The following is a 20,413-nucleotide window of genomic DNA, read 5'->3' on the forward strand; positions in this document are numbered from 1 at the left end:
CAGAAGGAAGCCCCGGTGAAGGCCGGGGACGCGCTGGAGGGACTATATCTCTCGGCTGGCCTGGGAACGCCTCGCCATTCCCCCGGAGGAGCTGGAGGAAGTGTCTGGAGAGAGGAAAGTCTGGGCATCTTTGCTTAGACTGCTGCCCGGATAAGCGGAGGAAAATGGATGGATGGATAGTTTAGGCTATGTAATGTAGCAAAACTGTATAGTTTGCACAGCTGCCTGAATTCTATTTTAAATGTATAACAGATCATTTCTCACAAACTGTTTCTGCCTCTGAAATCTACGTCACTATGAACCACTGATTCTTGATCAACACTAAAGTGCTTGGTTTGCTTTTTTTTTCCAGCTAAAGAACATCGCTAGACTTTGACCCATTGTGTTTCAAGCTGAAGAGGAGATTATTTCCAGCCTTATTTCATCCCGTCTCACCAGCCCTGGACTGCTGCTATGAGCATGTTATCTAAAAGGCCTGGTGACATGGATCTTGACAATGGCTTCCCATTAAATTCAGAATCCAAATCCAGATTCTTGTGATCCTTTATTGGGCAATTTAGATCTATTTGTACTGTTTTTATTCTCCGTATGTTTCTATTTTATATTTGTTGCTGTACACCCTGTAAATATAATTTTATTGTAGAGCACTGTGACGTCTACTTTTGAAAGGTGGTACAGAACTACCTTAGAAAACCTGCCCTATAATGTGTCTGTAACAAGCAGAGGCAATCAAAGAAAATACAACTCTTTTAAAAATTGGTGTCGAAAACATTACTTTATTAGCTAGGATGAAATGTCCTATCAAGTACAAAAGAGAATCTCTTCAGAGTTGCCACAATCTGTTAAAAACATAGAGTACTTCTTATCTGCAGTTACTTTTCTTCAACATTACTCAAAAAACTGAGAACCTTTTATTGATATGAATAAATAATACAAGAAACGCAATGTCAATAGTGAAGTTATGCTAAACTGGTTTTGTTTTGTTGTTGTTTTTTTTACAAAAAATGAAAAACTCTTTACAAGAGTTACTGTGTCACTCTACCTCATTCAAAACCTTTATGCTCACAATATGCAGCACTTTTAATATAAAGGGCAAGTTCACCTAAATGTAGAGTTCACTTCAATTAAAGCAAAAAAATAGTTAAAATATATGTGGGCTTAGTTGTTGGTTGAAAGAGTGAAAAATAAGTTTCTACTGCACTAAAAATCTTTCATCTCTACATATTTGGACAGCAGTAATATACAATAGAAATTACAAACAGTGGATGAAACATCATCATCATCAGTTTACAGTGACAGGCATTTGTGTGAAAGACACAAATGCACCTAAGAACTTAAGACAGATGATACATAGTCTCTCAACTCAACACACACACACGCACAAACCCTGACTGAAACTGAAACCGTTTTGAACAAATCAGTGTAGATCACTTTAACCGTCTTGCGACTCCTATGCTCCTACAAAACTGAAAATCACAGAAAAAAATGTTCCCAAATATGTTAAAAATGCAGCTATAAAATTTTCATACAAACCCCATGATAGAAAGACTCCCCAGTCACCACTCATAATTCACTCCCAGACATGCTGCTGCAGACCGCAACATAAGTGAGTAGATGCTGAGCGGAAAGGTCCGTTATCAAATTACTTAACCACCCTTTGAGGGTGAGTTGAGAGACATATGTGAGCCAACCTGTCGACTTCCAATGAAATATGCTGGAAGAAGTGGCTGATGGATAAGGGGAGAGACTTACAGACCCAGCCGACAGAAACAGACACAGCCAGTGTATGGAGGGCAGTACAGTACATGAGGGTTAATTCAGCCTTATACAAGTTTCACCTTCCCTGAAGGCCTAACAGTTTCTTTTCCTCACTGCTGTTCCTCGACTTCCTTCAAAAACAAACAAAAAACAGAGCTCTAAATTACATAGCATTCTTCACTTCATTTCAGAAAAGCACAAAATGGAAACGTCCATTAAAAGGGCAGGGTGCGATGGGTGGGATGTCCTGTCCTGGATGTTTCCCTCTGAAAATGAACATGAAAGCAACGCAGCCCTCAGGTAAATCGAAGAACCCTTGAATTACTTTAGCAAGTGTGGCGATGGTAATTCAACAGAAACAATCTTTACTGTTTTTCATAATTATAGCTTCTATTAGAACAGACACACTGAGATGTGCCTGGTTCATGCTTCGTGCCCACACACACCTGAGAGTAGATAGAAAAACTGTTGTCAAAATAACTGGGTCCATTGGTGTGAAACATGGAAGATGATGCTGCGTATTTATCCAAGACTAGCTGAATAAAGTGGACCCGGATGCCGACCGGTTTCAATATGGTTACTTTTTCTGGTCGAGGAGGAGTGGCATCAACTCCTACAGCACCAATAAAATGCTGCTTCCAGGCATGTGGTTGTTAAACATGAGATGAGAAGCCTGCAGATTTAGCCTCATCATTTGAAGCATGAACTGGGCATAGACATCCTGACTATGCACACGTGAGGCTATTTTTATCAAAGCATGGACGAAAGCTTGAATTTAATGTCTTTATCAAGAAAATGTGACCAGATGAAATTAAAGTTGAATCTCCAGATGAAAAGAACAAAGCTGATGCTTGGCTATATAGGATACATAAAAACTGTGAACAGCTACAGAATAAACCCAACTCTTTGAGAGTCTGCTGCTGCTGTGAGATCAACATCCATCTTGCTTCCCCATCTGGATTTTTCTTCTCAGGGAATTCCTCCTATAGGAACAGCTGGGGCTGCGCTGCCCCTGGCCTGAAAGTGGGACTTCTCTGTTATTATGTCCCATTGATGCTTTGAATGAAAAGGGCTTCTCTTTCCCCTTAGCACTGCAGTAGAGGTGCTGGGTGTTGGGTGCTCTGACACCAGTGCAGGCTGATTTTCTGCTGCAAGTGCGCTCTCCTCTAAAGACGGTTCAGATTCAGGTGCAGCCTGACTTGGACCACGGGGCTTAATCATTCAGAGGAAACCAGGGGGCTTGTCTTTCTTACACTTTGCTTTAGGGAGGGAGCTAAGAGGTTGCTGATTGCAGTTTGTTGTTATGAGACCTACAGAGATGGGCAAAGACAGGAGGAAAAAAACTGTTGGAAAACTTCTGGTTGATTCCTTTTTTATTAAAAGCTTTACAATATAACAAAAATATGCACTAGGGGAAATACAAAAACAAAAAACAAAAACAAAAAACAAACATGTATTGGATGCCAATGGGTCAGACACAGACTAAGCAGCCATGTTGGTGAAATGTTATCGAAGTGTATGATGTTATGTCGGCCCAACATTCTATATACAAGGACTTTTATTAAACTGGAGACTGTCACGTTCGCTGCATTTAGAACAGGAAAGCTAAACTAGATTCTTCTCCAATCTATCTTTACAGGTCCTATCATTATTTTCATTAGAACATAAAAATAGTCCTTCACAAAAAGATATAATATTCACATAAAATAATATTATACATGGGTACAGCCAATAAAAAGAAACTAATAAATGTTGAATGCTTTTTTTTTATTTATTCTCAGCTAAGAAATGAGGTAAAATGTTTTGCTGCAGCATGTTATGACCAATACAATAAACAACACTTCTTTCAAATTAAAAGATAAGTTATCTCTGTGTGAAACTTAAGTCTGATTTCACAATCAAGATCAATAACATTGTTCTTTTCCAAAATTGAATCTCAAGAAAGAGAATGACAAACTCATCTTAGCTTCATATAACTGCCTTATATTCCACTCAAACAAAATATCAGTTATCTGTTGCAACACGTGTAAGAAAATACATTTATTTTCCCTTGAATGCTTTGTGTTACCAACATGGCTGCCATTATTAGACAGTAGAAACTTTTTTTTCCCCGTTCCTTGGCTTCTAAAATAAAAAAGATCACACGTAGAGTGTGGTTTAATATATGCACTTTCTTAAAAAGTTTTTAAAGCTGTTTTATAGGTGTAAAAACAGCACCATCCGGGATAGCAAATTAATTTATTTTTTGTTTGTTTTTAAGAGTGACCCCGGCACCCAGGAGTTTGACATCACAATCTGAAAGAGAGGGAGAGAGAGAGAGAATGGATGGTGTAAATACATGCGGGTGAAGCACGTCACTGCTTTAGGCACATAAAGCTGGATGCAGCCCACAAGACTCACTGAACTAATTGAGCATTAGAGCTGAACTGGTCATAAAAGCTTCATGTGTTGTTGAGATAAGACAAGACTGAGATGCATTGTAAAATGTTCAGCTTGCTCTTCGGTAAATAAACATATTACCGCTAAATTCAAGCATGATTTACAAATCAATCAAAAGTGGGCCTAGGTTTTGTGGGTAAAAAAAAAAAAAAATCTTGTAGTGTGCATCCATCTGAAGCGATAACCACGCAGAGAGGGCAATGCAGCATTGAGGTGAGTTTAGAGGTAGCACAAGCACATAGTGGAGTTACTGGGGCTTCATTGTTGTACAGGGCTCAACTGTGCTGAAACAGTTACTTCAATACTATGGACATAAACAAGGACGACAGCATAAAGGCCACAAAAAATAAGCCTTCTGATTTGTAGGGTCAAATAGTAAAAAAAAACTGGCTTTTTCTTGGGCTGATTCCACTTTGGTCGGGACTGTCTATAACTCCACTAAAGGCATGAAATGACAGTAGAAAATGCATCTTCATTACACAGTGAAAGCTGAAGCAGACACAGTATTCTGTTCTGCTGAGTGAAGCCTGAATGCCTATAAATTAAAGATCCCACCAAGAGAGAACAAGGGTGTGACTGAAAGCTCATAGTGTATAAAGACAAAAGCTGATGTTAGAAAATCCATGTATTACAATAACACATCAAACAAATGAGACTTTCAAAATAGCACAAAGTATTATACATCACTGTTCAAATCTTACATCTGTGGTCCATGCAGCGCATTTAGTCATAACCCCCAAAAAGCAGTAGATGACAGAAAGTTTAGAAGAAACACAAGATGGTGACCCAGAAAACCAAAGAGGAGGTGGAGTCAGTGAACTCCACCAGTGTTTGACTGTGTGTTTTTCCATGAGAAACTCAATTTTATTGCTCTCACTAGAGAAAGCCCTTGTCAACCCAGCCTCTGGCGAAGTCGGGCTCAGAGTCAGCCCCACAACAGCACAACTGGAGCCGCTGTTGGCTTGGTCCTTTACTTAAAGATGCATTAACACATAGTCTGATAAATTAAGTGAAAATGGGACAAGACGTGGTGTCTCTCAGCTACACTGTCCCCTCCATCACACTCTGCTGCTTACAGCCCTTCTTTTGTTAGTCTTACTTTTCTAAAATGTGTTGTCAATGGTCTGTAAATTAGCCCCGCCTGCCACCTAGAGAAGGCAATAAGAAGCATTTTTAAACCAAGAGTAGTAATTTTAAGCAGCTCTCAGCAGCTAAAAGTCTGAAACAGTGGCTGGCAGAAGAAGCGGTTGTGTTCTTTTGCACAGAGAAAAAAAAAAAAGATTCATGTGACATTCCTCCTTCTTGACACATTAGCATCTAAAGCTAATGTATTTGTTTTGGTAACATTAGTGACCTACCATAGATATGCTTTTGCCTTTGTATTGAATTAATATGATTTTAATATCAGAATAATTTGAATTTTGCAACATTAGTACTTTGAGTCAGATTAGCGGTAAGCAGAAGGTTCTACTGGAGTGCCACATTTATTTGTTAGCCGGCTAGTGCTAGCTTCAGACTAGATGCTGCTTTTTATACAGTTTGTCACGACTAGGTATCTGTAGTTTACACTGTCGCTGGGAAACAGGACATGATGAGAGAGGCAAAGAGCGGGTTAGGAGCAGCTTGTGGTGTCAGTTTGTTTTCAGTCTTGGCAGATCCTCTAGTGGATAAAAAAAAAAAAATTAGATAGAGTAGCTTTAAGGACCTTTCACTGAACAGGGTAGATGCTCTCTGACTCAAGGGCTCACCTGACTCCTGTTTCCCAAAGTCACCTGCTGCCATTTTGTGTTTCTTTTTCACCATCCTTATCACCATCTTACCTGCTGGCTTTGAAGCCTTTGAGCTTCTGGACGAAGAAGTTCTCCAGCACCTCGGCACATTGGTAGAAAGGCGAGTCACTGGGGTTGTAGTAGCGGCAGTTATCAAAGATTTTGGTCATGTCTGCTACAAACTCTGTCAGCTTCACATACTCGCGCTTCTGTATCCTCTCCTCCATGGTGGAAAGATCTAAGAAAAAGGGATTTAAATATATATGTTTGGTTATGGATTGTATGTAGAGTACATAATAAAGAGGAATAAAAACCTACAAATTTATGCCCGAAACAAACAACACATGTGGAAGCAGCAAATAAATGTTCAGCTTTTCTAATTTACTTTGCTACACAAATCAGCAGGCCGACTTCAAAGTAATCACAGCTTTAGTGGGATGTGTTTGACAGACATTCAAATATGCTTCCTGGGAGCATAGTTCATCACTTTATAAGCGCAAAAATTCAAAACCTCTGCCAGATTTGACCACAATCTCCTCAGCCTTCCCGATCGGTTAATGAGATAGGAATGATCCCCCAAATAAAATTAATTTAACCTTTAATATAGCTACCACATAAACAGCTTTCAGTGTTTCTAAGCTGGTTAAGTCAAATTAGAAAATGAAAAAAGGAAAATAAAGTGAGTGAGAAGGTTAGCTGGCAACACCCAAGGCTTCATATAATAGAGTCCCCGAGGCTGCATTTTAAGCAAACATAGCTGACTTTTACCCTCCTTCACCCCCACCTAGCTGGCCAAGTATTTACAAACCTCACGGTCAATATCAAAGGCCTCCTTCTTCTCAGTCATCAGATTTCATCTCAAAACACTCCAAAACCCACCAGCTACACCAGTCTTTATATTTTGAAAACCAACAAGGTCTCAAGAGCTGGGAGGACCAGAGTCTCCAGGACCAGTTCAATAGGAGCTAACAGGAGGTGTTGGGCTGGTCCCTTCCCACAGGGAGCCTGGCAGACCTGGACCAGCTCATTAACAGTTTGTTTGTGTGGAAGTTCAAAAAGGCCCCGTTGACGTAAGCCCCCATTTACATGGGCGGTTTGATCTGAGCTGGAGGGCTTCCTCCCTGCTGACCTCCAGGCGGCTGTGTGTTAACGGGTTAAGATATACAGACTGGGTGTAACTTCCAATGCCTACAGCAATTACAAAATGAAAACAGTACTAGCGAGGCAATTTTATCTATCAAATAGGGATTGCTCCCACTTCTAGTGCCTCATGAGTTATGAGTCACAACATGATATTTACCAGTATGTCTTCCTACATAACAGAAACACTAAAAGCAGGCCGACGTTAAAAGTATTAATGCCAATCAACATAAGATGTTTGAAGAGCTCAGCATTCAGAAAACACTGCAATTCCTTACTTTTAGGAGTTCGCTACAAAAAGAAAGAAAAAGTAATGGCACTATTTGCAATTTCCTGGTTTTCTGTGTAAATTGGTCATGAAATGTGATCTGATCTTCACCAGTCACAGATAAACACAATATTTCTATGCTGATAAAACACAGTCACAATCTTTCGTGTCTTTATTGAACACACTCATTAAACATACAAAGTGATGGTGGAAAAAGTAATGGCAACAATGAACCCAGGATGTCACTAAATGGAGGCGCTGAAGTAGCTGGGAAACATTCAAAGTCACCAGTGTGTTTGTGTATTATGCGGACAAAGCCTTTACATGTTTCTTCCACTCACCCATTGGTTCCTTAATGACCCTGTAGTAGTCTGGGGCATCATTTGTATCCACTGGCTCCAGGAACGGCCATGCCATTTTATGCGCCTGCAGAGGAGGGAAGGCCCGAGAGAGAGAGAGAGAGAGAGAGAGAGAGAGAGAGAGAGAGAGAGAGAGAGAGAGAGAGACAAGACACTTGAGAAGGCTGGAAGCTATGAAGAAAAACAAACAGCGCACGATAATGATGCTGGAAGCAGGTGGGTCAACACAGATGTTCTCTCTCGCTTTCTTCCCCATCTCTCACACATACACACCGACCACTGGACAGAGGGTGAGAGTAAGAGAAGAGACAGGTGGGGGAGGAAGAGAAAAGAAATGAAAGACAGAAAAAAGTGCCGAGGCCAGGCAGCTGTCCAAGTAACACTTTGAAGAGCTGAACCCATTAGACAAGACACTCAGGTTTTTTTTTTGTTGCTCTTACACTGCAGCAGGGTGATGAGGAGTTGTGTTAGTATTCAGCCTATCACTGGTAATAAAAGACCACTACAGTGTTACTGCTGATTTAGCTACTCCTGAGAGAGTTTGTGTACTTGTAAAGTATATGAGCAGTGAATTAGTAAAAAGTAAAACTCTTCAGAATTTGGTTGAACCATTTGTTTGTCAGTGTACAGGGAGAAGCAAACCTTTTAAAAAGAGAAGTTAAAGTATCTATCTGTATATTATTAAGAAGGACCACAGTACTACAGCACTGGAGAACTTAAACCCAAATTACTAGGAAAGGAACATGACTGATACTGTTTACAGATTTTTTTGTCTATATCGGTAGTTGCATTATGAAAATCACACACCTAACTAATGTTTTATGTAAAATCTTATTCACTACTGATGTATACCTGTAAGGAACGTAGGATTCTCCGAAGGCCCTCGTAGTCCTTGTCAGTGAGTGGAGTGAAGACCGTCATGGCATCCTCTGTCGACTGACACTGTGGACACACGTATTCATCGATGTGGTTGGCCTCGCTTTGCAGGATGCCCACACAGCGACCGTGGTACCAGTTTTGACACCGATCACAACCGATGTAAAACCTGGGAAGACAGGAAGTGCTTTTGTTTAGAATTTGAGGCTCTTAGCATGGCAGCTGGTCAGGGCAGTGATGTGTAGTTAAGTCAGCAAGGCAACACAGCCCTAAATTCTGAATTTCTCAAAGCATCAAAATTACCACAAAAACTGTTGCTTACTGGAATGCTAATGATGCTAATGTTGCCATGGTTACAAATCTGCTGCAGAGCCCACTTATGCTACATCTGTTATGTTCTACGACTGCAGTTCACTTTCTCGGTGAGACTTTGTAAAGTACTTTGTGCGCCTGCAGAGAGTGGTAAAGACCGCGGAGAAGATCACCAGGACTCCACTGCCCTCTCTGTGTAGCATTTACCACTGCAGGGTGCGTAGGAAAGCTGCCTCCATCCTCAAGGACCCCACCCACCCCCAGCACGGACTGTTCACTTCTCTGCCCTCTGGCTGGAGGTTCAGAAGCGTTAAATGTAGGACCACTAGACTGAAAAACTCTTTCTTTCCCTCTGCCATCAGACTCCTAAACAGCTGAGGAGTTTATTACCAGGAAATACGTCATGTACTGTTTACATTCTGAGTTTGCACATGCATAATTGCACATTGACTGTTGACTGCTGCACATGCTCCTCCCATGCAGCATACATTCTCTGTTATATCCTTTTATTATATTGCTGCATTTGTTGCTGCTTAAAGTGTCCTAGGTTGTGTTACTTATTTGTGTTACATGCATAATTGCACAATGACTCTGCTGCACATGCTGCTCCCATGCAGCATACATTGTTATATTCTTATATATTTTTTATTATATTGCTGCATCTGTTGCTGCTAAAGTGCCTTAGATTTTGTGTTACTTATTTATCTACTTTATATTTCATTTGTATTTTGTGGCATTCATGTGGACAGCAAAGTAAGAATTTCATTGTACAGGGAAACATGTTTCCTAACTGTGCATATGACAAATAAACACTTTGAACTCACTTATCATAATATATTACATAACTTTGAGTAAAACATCATTGGTGTACAAACATGTAACAACTTTTCAATATGTGCATTTTTTCCTTTATTGTTCATTAAGTCTTACTACCGAGATTTTAAATCCACCATTTCATTATATCATAAATCTTAACCTCACTCTAACCTTGAGCCAAGACATCACCCTAAAATTCATTGGACCAGCGTCTGGTCCTCACAGGGAAGGCTGAGTCCGCACAACGTAAGTGTGTAAACAGGTTTTTGGCCCCCACAGTGTGAGAAATGCCAGGCTCCTGCATAAATGCACACACCAACATGGCTGCAACTGCTTACTGGGACTCATCGTATGGAGTTTGACAGATACAGTAGAGCTCCTCCGTGCTGCCCCGCTGGCCCTGTTTACACTCCACACAGATGTAGTCGTCCATTTTCTTGGCCTCCTTCTCTGTGATGCCTACACAGTCGCCATGATACCAGTTGGTACAAAGGTCACAGCCAATGTAGAACCTGTTGAGAGAGCAAGAACACAAAGCACCCATCACTGATGTGTCACAGGAAACTAGGACTGGTTTACAGAAATGTTCTTAAAATATACAAAGCTGTGTTATGTTTGGGTCTCATTTAATGATTTCTTTGCTAAATAGTAACAGTGTTAAATATTAGTTACTATAGGCAGCCTCAGAGGGATATCAAACAGATATATTACGATGGATAACTTTCTTTTGACTTCGGATGTTAGAGTAGTGATGACTCAAAGCTATCTGAGATTTGTAGCGTTAGAGCAACAAAATTTTAAATGCAATGGATTACACTCTCTACACAAAGCTGTAATTCAGATCTAAGTAAAAGCTTTTGTGTTTGTTTCCACCACGTTTGAAGACCTGTGCAGATTGGGCAAATAAGATAACGCATTAAAAAGTGATGAGTTTGTGTGAACTGAGTGAGTTTGTTAGAAAAAAATATGTTAGTGGAAATGGAGACTGAAAACAGCACTTGATAATACAAAATTAAATATGCCAAAAAAATGGGTGAACACCTGGAAACATTACAGTGGTCAACAAGGGAAATTCTTTTACCCTTCATTTTGGGTTTTTTTTTTTTTTCCATGTAACTGTATTTCAATGTGCCTGCTGCTGCACCCATGATTTCCTCATGGATAATACAGAATTTAACTAGAGTACTCCAATGAGTGTCGTCATACTTGGTCTCGTCATAGGGCGTCTTGCAGATGCAGTAGAGCTTGGTGTCCTTCTTGCTCTCCTTTGTGCTCGTCGTTGAGATCATCTTCTTCTTCTTAGACTTGGCTGAGGCTGCAGCCTCCCTCTCCTCCTCCCGTTTCCTCTTGTGTGTCGAAGTGGTGGTCGCAGTGAGGTGGTGCTGGGTGATGGTGATGCCATGTGCGTGTTCGACAGTGTGTTGCTGCTGGTTGAGGGCGGCCTGGGCTGCGGCCTGGGCTGCGGCCAGGGCTGCTTGGTGGGCTGCAGCCTGAGCCCTCTCCTTCTCCTTCTCCCTCCGCATTCGCAGGAGGTCCCTCTTTAGCTCCTCCTGAGGGGTGTTTTGTCAGGACAGAGGGGATAAAGGAATTTCCAAAATCATTTACCTTACTATATATTTAAATTGACTTCTTAAACTTAATCTTGAATATGTAAAGCCATTTTATTATTTTTAAAGATCCCATGGCATACTTTTCCTCATTTTTTGACTTATCTACAATGTTACAATGGTGAATTATCATCTTAGATGTGACCTAAAGGTATCACCATTGTAACATTGTAGCTCAAAAAATGAGGTGTATATATGTTCTAGTACTTCTATGCAGAAGCAAGTCTTACTAACTCTCACTGGTGGGACTTTTTTTCTAATAAAATAAAGTATTACATGGTAGTTTAAGGATTTCCTTGAATGGTCATTATCTCCAGGCATTTCACGTGAGCTTGCCTGACATCCACCGGTGCCATTGTAAAAGTGGAATGTTTTGACTACATGTGGTTTTGTGTATATACTTTACCTCCTGCTGCCGCACTGTGACCAGAGGATGTGGAGAAAAATACAGGGGCTGAGTTTACTGCATGACTGGGAATGTTCCTGTATAGGGACTTGCTGTTTTGCCTGTCCAGGTCTAATGTACAATCAACTGACGTGTGAAACCCCCTGTGGTGGTGAATGATCAGCCCATCAACGCTGGATTCCCCCAGAGCGCAGTACCTGCTTGTTTTGCCTGTTTTGAGTAGAGTGTCTGCTACATGTGATGTGTTGTTGGTTAAGGAGCAGATTAACTATCCATGATGTTATCGTTGGCACTACGCTACCAGTTGGAATTAATTTCACTACTTTGGGACTGTTTGCAGTTGTGTGGGGGGGGACGCAGCAACCACCGGTTGGATTTACCGACCTTGGAGCTACTTGAAAGAAAGAGAAGTTTCCACTACTTGGTGGGACTTAACAGTAAGTATATATATATACTGTTGTTTACCTATCTATGGAGGAGAAACTCAAATTAATTAATGCTGTCTTGGTTCGTCGTGCTGTCCACTTTCGACACAACACTGGCAACAGGAGTTGTGCGTGTTCCTGAACTATCCTCTCGTTTTTAAGAAGAGGCTCTCTGGTTTTATCATTCTGAAATAATTACAGACTATTTGGAGTTATGAAGGGTGCCAAGCTTATCTAGACGTAACCAGGATTAAACATTAAATGGCTGAAAATGAGCAAAATGAGCATGCCATTGGCTTTTTTTTATGTAAATCACTGGTTTTAAAATGTATACTCTGGATAACATTTGAAAAGAGGCAGATTTTGCCACCATTGTTCTGTCATGTCACCCCTTCCCTTTCTTTCTTCATACCTGAGCCTCTAGCTGTAGTTCCTTGTCCAAAAGCGCCCGCTTCTTCAGGATCTCCATCTTGAGGCTCTCTTTGTGCCGGTATAGGAGCGAGGAGAGCTTGCTGGCATTGGCCAACCTCTTCTTTGCCTCCACCACTTCCTCCTTCTTCTTCCTCTTGGCCGCCTGCCTCTCATCCTTGTCTATCCGGTCCAGGATGAACTTCATCACTTGGTTGCATACAATCATCCTGGATAGACACATAAGAAGGTCTTAATTAGAGACTTACATACTCCTAACCTTTAAAAAGTTACATTATGGCAGATCATAAATGCATATTGTATACACCTGTAAAGTACTGTGTATGGAGGATGCTGCAGAAAAATATATAGTCTGATCTAAAAACAGATCAAGAAAAAGTCAGAGTGAATCTAATGAAGATACATGTGAAATAGGGCTATGACCCATTAAGGATATTTATAAATAAATATAAATAATACTCCTGCTGAGAGGAGAAAAGATAAAAGAGCACGGAGACAAAGGACTGTCACATCTCTGGATCTTGAATTCAGAAAGCCAGTACAGTTAAAGTCACAGAAGAATAGTTACCCCTGTAACACACCAGTGGACAGGAGCGGAGTACAAATCCAAACAATGCTTCAATGTTTTCAGAAAGCACAACCTGCATAAGTACCAGCTGCTTCAGAAATGTGAAGAAATATGATCCTAACTTTCCATGTGTAAAAATTGGCAGCGCGTGTCAAAGGACAATGAGAGCATTTCTCTACAAAGTCCTGGGTTTGGCTCTGGTTCTCGACTATCTCGTCATTTGGGTCCAACTGGTTATGTTCTCCGCTGTCAACACTCATATTAGAGCTAAAACCAAAAACTGTTTGTTGTCCCCAACATTTTTTAATAGTAGGTAGATGGTTTCAATTGTGAGTGTGAACACTTTTTGCGTGACTTGACAAATGAATCAAACACTCAACCAACGCAGCCTTTTGAAATCCTGAACCTAGATCCTAAAAGTGAAACAAAGTGGTTACAAATGTGTCATCATCACAGCTGTGTGACTGGGCCACGTGCCTAACAGATGTTAGGGCTGTTTAGTCGTCCAGTGTTTATTTGTGCTACAGTAGCAGGAGCTGTCTCCGCTGTCAACACTCGTATTAGAGCTAAAACCAAAAACTGTTTGTTGTCCCCAACATTTTTTAATAGTAGGTAGATGGTTTCAATTGTGAGTGTGAACACTTTTTGCGTGACTTGACAAATGAATCAAACACTCAACCAACGCAGCCTTTTGAAATCCTGAACCTAGATCCTAAAAGTGAAACAAAGTGGTTACAAATGTGTCATCATCACAGCTGTGTGACTGGGCCACGTGCCTAACAGATGTTAGGGCTGTTTAGTCATCCAGTGTTTATTTGTGCTACAGTAGCAGGAGCTGAGAGCTGGGAGTGAGCTATGATGTGAGCTGGAGGATGGGGAAGCCACACTGCTCTTATAAACATGAGAAAGGGAGGGAGAGAGGCCAAATTATACAGGCTCAAGCAAATTCAAATGTAGGGTCATGGGTAAGGTTTGTTCCTGTGTGATGATACAACTGTACAAGAAATATTAAGCAGTGAAAAAGAAGAAACTATCTGGATAAAATCCAATGTCTGCACATGACAGCGACTCTAGATAATTTATAGTTCTACGCTCCGAGTTATGTTCACTTCTGTTCGCTAAAATTCCAACTAAGATCGAAAGTTGTTGGTTCACACTGAGCAACAGAATGCCTCCTTCAGTATGTGTCTGTGTGACTAACACGCATCCATGGCTGCTGAGGTCAGAGATAGGCCAGTGTTTGCACAGCGTGTACACTCAAATACACACTGGAAATGCTGCGTAAAAGTGGAGGAGACTAATGAAACAGGACATGCAAACACAGCTGATGTCAGGCTTCCATGTTGTTACTAATAAAGTCATGTTTTGGAGGAAAAGAGAGAGAAAATAATGACATGAAGAAATGGAAAGAGGATGAAAAGGAAGCAGAGAGATGGTCAACAGACAGAGCTGCTACAGCAATGTCACGGTAGTCTGGGTTTGGTATTTCAGGTCTGTGTGAATGGGCACAGTGTTGACACACCATCTGTGGACATAAACACATGGTTGTCAGGGTCAGCTGTAGGTCAGAGCATAATCTATCTACAACATACAAAACAGGGATAAAAGGAGAGAGAAAGCTCCACTTCTTTGCTTTTTATGTTATAAATATTACTTTGGTTTTTATAGCTGTTGTAGTCCGAATTCTGTTTACAGAATAAAAGAGCACCTTGTCCAAGGCTAACAAACATCTAAGCCATAAACAAATCACTCTGGGTCTTTGGAGACTCTCGGAATTATAACACCCAGCCCTCAAGAAATTATAGCTGAAAACGGTTTAGGTCTTGAATTAAGAGAGCTGGTGTACCAACAGTGGTTTCATGTCTTTTTGTTACTTTAGTCTTTTTTTTTTAATTTTACACCCAGTGATGCCAAACTACTAGATAACATTTTACACTAAACTGAGAGGGGCTGATGGGGCCTTGTGTGATTTGGTTTTATACAACTCCTGTCATTTATAAATGGCTTTGTCTTTGTGCTCTTGCTTGTGGAGTCACAGAAGTGTGTAGCACCTCCTACTGTGGTAGTGAATCAAAGTCAAATGGAGAGAGAAGATGATATTATATTGACTGTCTGAGCAGGCACCTTCCCATGACCCAGACACTTCACTGTAAGTCACTTGACTTCCAAAATGACATCTTCGGTACACACAAATTGTTTTACTACATTTTCACGCACACAGTAACTGATTCTGGTCACAAACCTCTGATTCTCTTCTCTTTCTGCAGGTGTCATGGTCTTCTTCTGCTTCAGGTGCTCGATGACAGCATTTTGTTTCATCACCACCTGAAACCCAACATGTTTAACAACAGAAAAGTTTATCACGAGAAGTGGTTATATAATGAAGCGTAAAGATAATATTCATACAACACATTGCAGAGGAAGCTTCATGTAGGCCACATTGTGACAAGTCACTGTGAATGGCTTTATTCATGTTTCTAGTCTGCAAGTGTGTTTTGGTTAGCCATGCTGCTAACATTCATGTTTCTAGTCTGCAAATGTGTTTTGGTTAGCCATGCTGCTAACATAGCCTACTCTACGTTAGCACCAATTTCTACCACCAGTGTGTCGGCCTTGATAGATTAAAAAACACTGTTTTACTTCCAAAAACGCAAGGCATGTTGCTATGGTGCGTTTGGCCAAACTCAAGAGTGAATATAAGTGAATGATCATGTTAATGTGGTAAACAAGACAGTCTTCTTCCCATGGGTGCCCAGGTTCCGACTGTCCTCTGTACATGTTTGGTCAACTCAGGGTCTTGTTGGATGATGTCACCGTGCAGTGCAGTGGCTGTGGTGTTTTGCCAGACCCCCCTGTGGTGCTGGTGCTTACTGCTGTGAACACAATCCTCAATAGAAATGAATGGAGGGCTGTGCTTTTTTACATCTTTGAAACTCGCTATGAACACCGCCTTAACATAAAGCCCAAGAAACAGAGACAGGAGCCAAGCTATAAAAATAAACCCAGCCTTAGCGTATCGTTGGATGACGACTTGTGACAATTTATATACTGACAAGGAGAGATGATTCTGGTCTGAGATGGATGGTCATACTTTAGTGGATGCCTGAGAACATGTGCATCTACACACCTGTTTCTGAATGATGTCGCTCTGGTTGGCAGCGTTGAGGGCTTGCTCTCTCTTGGCCTCTGCGGCTTGTCTCTTCTTCTGCTGTTGCTGTTCTCTGAGCTGCTGGATCCTCAGCAGCTGCTCCTGGACAGAAGATGCCTGGATGGTCACTACGTTTCCAATCTGTGCAAACAGCATAGTGATAATCAGCTCATGCACTGAATAAAGTTGCAGTTCTGTATTTTCAATTTATAACATGTTAAAAATGTTCTGATTTTGGTAAATACTGCAGTTATGTGGAGAAGCCGGGTAAAGAGGCAGGAGTCAGTTTTGTTTGTCAAACACCTCTTGACAGCAGTTAAACATGCTTTCGGCACTACCTGTCCTCCCTGAGCTGAGGTGGCCCCGCTCTGCTGTATCTGGATAGGAAGCTGCAGTTTGATGTGCTGTGGCAGAGACCCCCCACCCTGCTGTGCTTGGAGCTGGGCCAACACCTGCAGACATGACAGAGAAGGTGGAAAAAAAAATTAACAAAGCCAAAAAGAAAAGCCACAGTTTTTACTCTACATTTATATAAAGGTCACAGCTCATAGGCCAGAGTGGTCAATGCAAAATAAAAAAATGGTTAAAATAGTAGGTTTAACAAATTGAGCATGCACAGTGACCTTTTTTTTAGGCTTTCTAAAGTGTCAGTTACTTTTCCAATATAGAAACATCTTGTGCTGCTGGACACCATGTAGATTCAGCTATTCACTGGCTAAACCTTTTAGGATCATCTGACCTACTGCTCTCTGGAGGAGTAGGGTGAGGTTAACGTTTCAGTACCGATCACCAAGTCTCCTTGCTAATCATACCTGTACCTGCTGCTGCAGTCCAGACATACTGAGGAGCTGAGGTGTCTGCTGCAGCTGCACCTGGGTGGTTCCTCCTGGCGTTTTCACCTGCAGTGAGGCGGGAGACTGGATGGGCATGTGGGCGTGCGTCTGCGGGGGTAAATGGCCTTGTGGGGTTGCTGAAGTAGGGCTGGTGGTGGCGGCTAGTGGAGTTGCCCCTGCCTGGACGGGGGCGGCTGCCTGTTGGGCAGGCTGGACTGGGGTTTTGGTGAAGGTGGAGTTAGGCGGACCGGAAACTGTGGTTGCTTTTTTGGGCGGAGCAGGCACACAGGATTCAATTGTTAAAATGTCACTTTTAAAATATGTCAGATATTCACAGACCCTAACACTGATCTGTGAAAGGAATTCTCTCTTTTTCACTAAGATTTCTAATATATTCATGAAGATTATAATCTACAACTCACCAAGTAGAAAAACATTAAATTCACATTCAGGTTAAAGTTGTTTATGAATTGTTTGATTCAAAATCAGTGGAGAGCTGGATAAAAACTGACCTGCCCGACAAAGGATAACAGTCAAGTGATCCATGCTCGTTACCTGTGGTTGATGTGGGTGTGGCAGCTGAAGCCAGGGGGGTGAATAGGAAGCGCTGCACCTGGCCATTGGGCAATGCTGCCTGCATGAGCTGCTGACCAGGTCCTGGGATGACAGTGACCCCATGAGGTATAACCTGCAGCTGGCCAGTGGTCTGGCCCTGGCCCTGAACCATCACTGTCAGAGCCTGCTGGGTACCACCGATGCCAGCCTGTCGATCCACACCTGAACCAGCCTGCTGCTTCTGCAGGACCCAGAGAGGAGAAGCTTGTTAACCAGAGCAGTGCTACCTAATCCAGAATAAGATGGTTGAGTTGAAAAACTGTGTTGGATAAGTCAGGTGAGTAATCTCATTTTTTTTTCCAAACCTTGTTACAAACAGGTGGAATTGTGTAACACCAACTCTACTTTCTTTATTTCTATTTCTAGCATCTATTCACTGTATAAACTTTTTAATTTTTTAAAAGCTTTCTCATTTGTGACTCTAAACTCTTTCTCCCAGGGTTTGTCCCATGTGTTCTAAGTTTTGCCCTTTTTTAGAGAACTTGAGCTGGGTCATAAACCTTTACCGGTATTAGGTTCTAAAACCCCATATAAAACCTTTATATGTGAAATTGGGCTCTACAAATAAAGTTGACAGACCACAGCCTTTTTTTTGCCAGTTAAGCCTCTTTACAGACAAGCAATGGAACCCTGAAATTAAATGGTCTTATACTTGTATAGCGCTCTTCTATGCACACTCAAAGCGCTTTCACACTATTTGCCCATTCACATTCCCAAGCACTTACACGTTCACACCTGTGATATCACCTGGAGCAAATGGGGGCTCAGTGACTTACTCAAGGACACTTTGACATGTGGACTCGAGAAGCTGGGAACTGAAACATCAACCTTCCGGTTAGGAGGCGACCTGCTCTACCTCCTGAGCCACAGCCGCCCCCCAGACATCTAGACAATACCCAGAGGAGCTATATGTGAGAACACAAATTGCCAAATCGGCTGACCTGTATGTTAAGCGGACTTTCCTCTGCTAGCTCCCTGTAATGTCTGAGTGAGCCAAAGTGTCCATGTGAGAAACCAGCAGTGTATAATCCAGAGTATTCACACAGAGCTAGTGGGTGTGCCATTCTATCATGTGGCCAGTGCAAAACTGGAAGAAAAACATCCAATTGTGAAGAAAAATGGTCATTTACAATGAAGATATCAGCAAAAGTATCTAACTGGAGACACAAGAGATTCAGGAACGTTTGTCATTAAGAGCCAGGACCAGAATCATCAGACAAATCTAAGGTATGAAAAGAGACTCGATTGTTTATGACCACACTACAAACTGATTGTGACCAACTTTCTCATTCATTCCTAATTTAAACCACATTTTCATCCTGCCATCATCACTCAAAGTATGACCAAATTATAAACTGAAAGTATTTGAGTTTGACTCCGTGAACCAAATGGAATACTTCCAGAACACATCTGACACGGACTACCTCCTGTTGTGTGATACATGTGTGAAAGGGCAACTCTGGACAAAGGCCTGATTCTGTGGCTTTAGTGAATCTGAATACCACCCCACAAGAATGTGTTCTTCCTCTGTCATTAAAGAAAACCCACAAAAAGAAACAGAAACTGTCCAATGTAATATTTCTATCCGAATACCAGTATTAGGACCATATGTAATTGATACATTCAAATATAACGTTATTCGTCAAAGACACATTTTGTTCATATTTGGGAGGCGTTCATGACGTCCAGGAGTTTTCCGTGTCTCTTCACTGACCTGTGTGAGTTGGGTGAGCTGTGCCAGTGTCAGTTTAACCTGGCCCTGCCCTTGTGCCCGTGGGGCGCCGGGTGGGGTCTGTCCTGCCTGTCCTCCTGTGGTGGGGCTGGCTGGCCCCTGCCCCGTTACCGTGGCAACGGGGCTGGCACCAGATACTGCTGTGGAAACTGCCTGGCCACGAATGATCTGTGTCACCACTTGCTGTCCAGCCTGACCTGGAAGAGGGAGGCATGGCATACAATAAAACACAGGCACTACACATGCAGCGAAACGCTGGGCAACACTGAGACATGTTGTCTCACTGAGAGAAGGTGAAACGGGCTGAAGTTAATTTGAAGCTAAACTTCCAGTCAGTGTGCATGATGCTATTTCACCAACTGATACTGAAACATTCAAACATTCATGAAGTGCACATTACCTTGTTGGACCACAAGGGGCGTTCGGAGTACTGTCTTCCCCATGGGTCCTGTCTGCTGTATCGGGGTTCGAATCACTGTCATTCCTGGACGGATCTGACCACCAGCTGCCAGAACCTAAAAAGATAGTTTCATCAAGATGTTACTACTAAGTATTTCAGTGAGAAGTTTCCTCCCAAACTGCCAGAAATACAATGATGTCAAAGTTCAAGGTAAAAAAAAAAAAAAGAAGAAAAAAAAAAAGGAGGAAACAGATTAAAAATAGTGACTTGGCTTTAAATTATATACATAAGATACTAGTATACACTGTGAGGACAATAGAGCAGAAAGCAATAGAGGGAAAAGGAAAGCAGAAACACATTACAAATGTCAGCAAGTAAAACTACTCCTTTATGAATATTTCAGAGCAACAAGAAGGCAGATGTACCTGTTGCTGTGAGCTTGGGGTACTGGGCCTGATATTGAGCGTGGTAGTGCGGGGTTGGAATGGGCTGTAGCTCTGGGCGCCGCCCGCT

At 41.8% G+C, this 20,413-nt stretch overlaps 1 protein-coding gene across 1 annotated transcript in view; it reads right to left on the minus strand.

Annotated features, from left to right (window-relative positions):
- Nucleotides 1–762: 762 nt before the first annotated feature.
- The window catches only part of LOC109972002 (nucleosome-remodeling factor subunit BPTF), a 47,212-nt gene continuing 27,561 nt past the window's right edge, over nt 763–20,413 (minus strand). The window contains exons 22-36 of the mRNA XM_020620584.1: nt 20,326–20,411; nt 19,901–20,015; nt 19,483–19,697; nt 17,709–17,949; nt 17,133–17,416; nt 16,659–16,772; nt 16,300–16,461; nt 15,415–15,497; nt 12,588–12,813; nt 10,944–11,287; nt 10,076–10,249; nt 8,586–8,778; nt 7,716–7,800; nt 6,018–6,204; nt 763–3,068 (exon numbers count right to left, since the gene is read on the minus strand). Coding sequence (XP_020476240.1) covers nt 3,032–3,068; nt 6,018–6,204; nt 7,716–7,800; nt 8,586–8,778; nt 10,076–10,249; nt 10,944–11,287; nt 12,588–12,813; nt 15,415–15,497; nt 16,300–16,461; nt 16,659–16,772; nt 17,133–17,416; nt 17,709–17,949; nt 19,483–19,697; nt 19,901–20,015; nt 20,326–20,411 — 2,546 coding nt within the window. The 3' untranslated portion in view covers nt 763–3,031. The remainder of the gene's footprint in view (nt 3,069–6,017; nt 6,205–7,715; nt 7,801–8,585; nt 8,779–10,075; nt 10,250–10,943; nt 11,288–12,587; nt 12,814–15,414; nt 15,498–16,299; nt 16,462–16,658; nt 16,773–17,132; nt 17,417–17,708; nt 17,950–19,482; nt 19,698–19,900; nt 20,016–20,325; nt 20,412–20,413) is intronic.

This window comes from Monopterus albus, unplaced genomic scaffold (genome assembly GCF_001952655.1).
Source record: "Monopterus albus unplaced genomic scaffold, M_albus_1.0 scaffold242.1, whole genome shotgun sequence".
Lineage (NCBI taxonomy): Eukaryota > Metazoa > Chordata > Actinopteri > Synbranchiformes > Synbranchidae > Monopterus > Monopterus albus.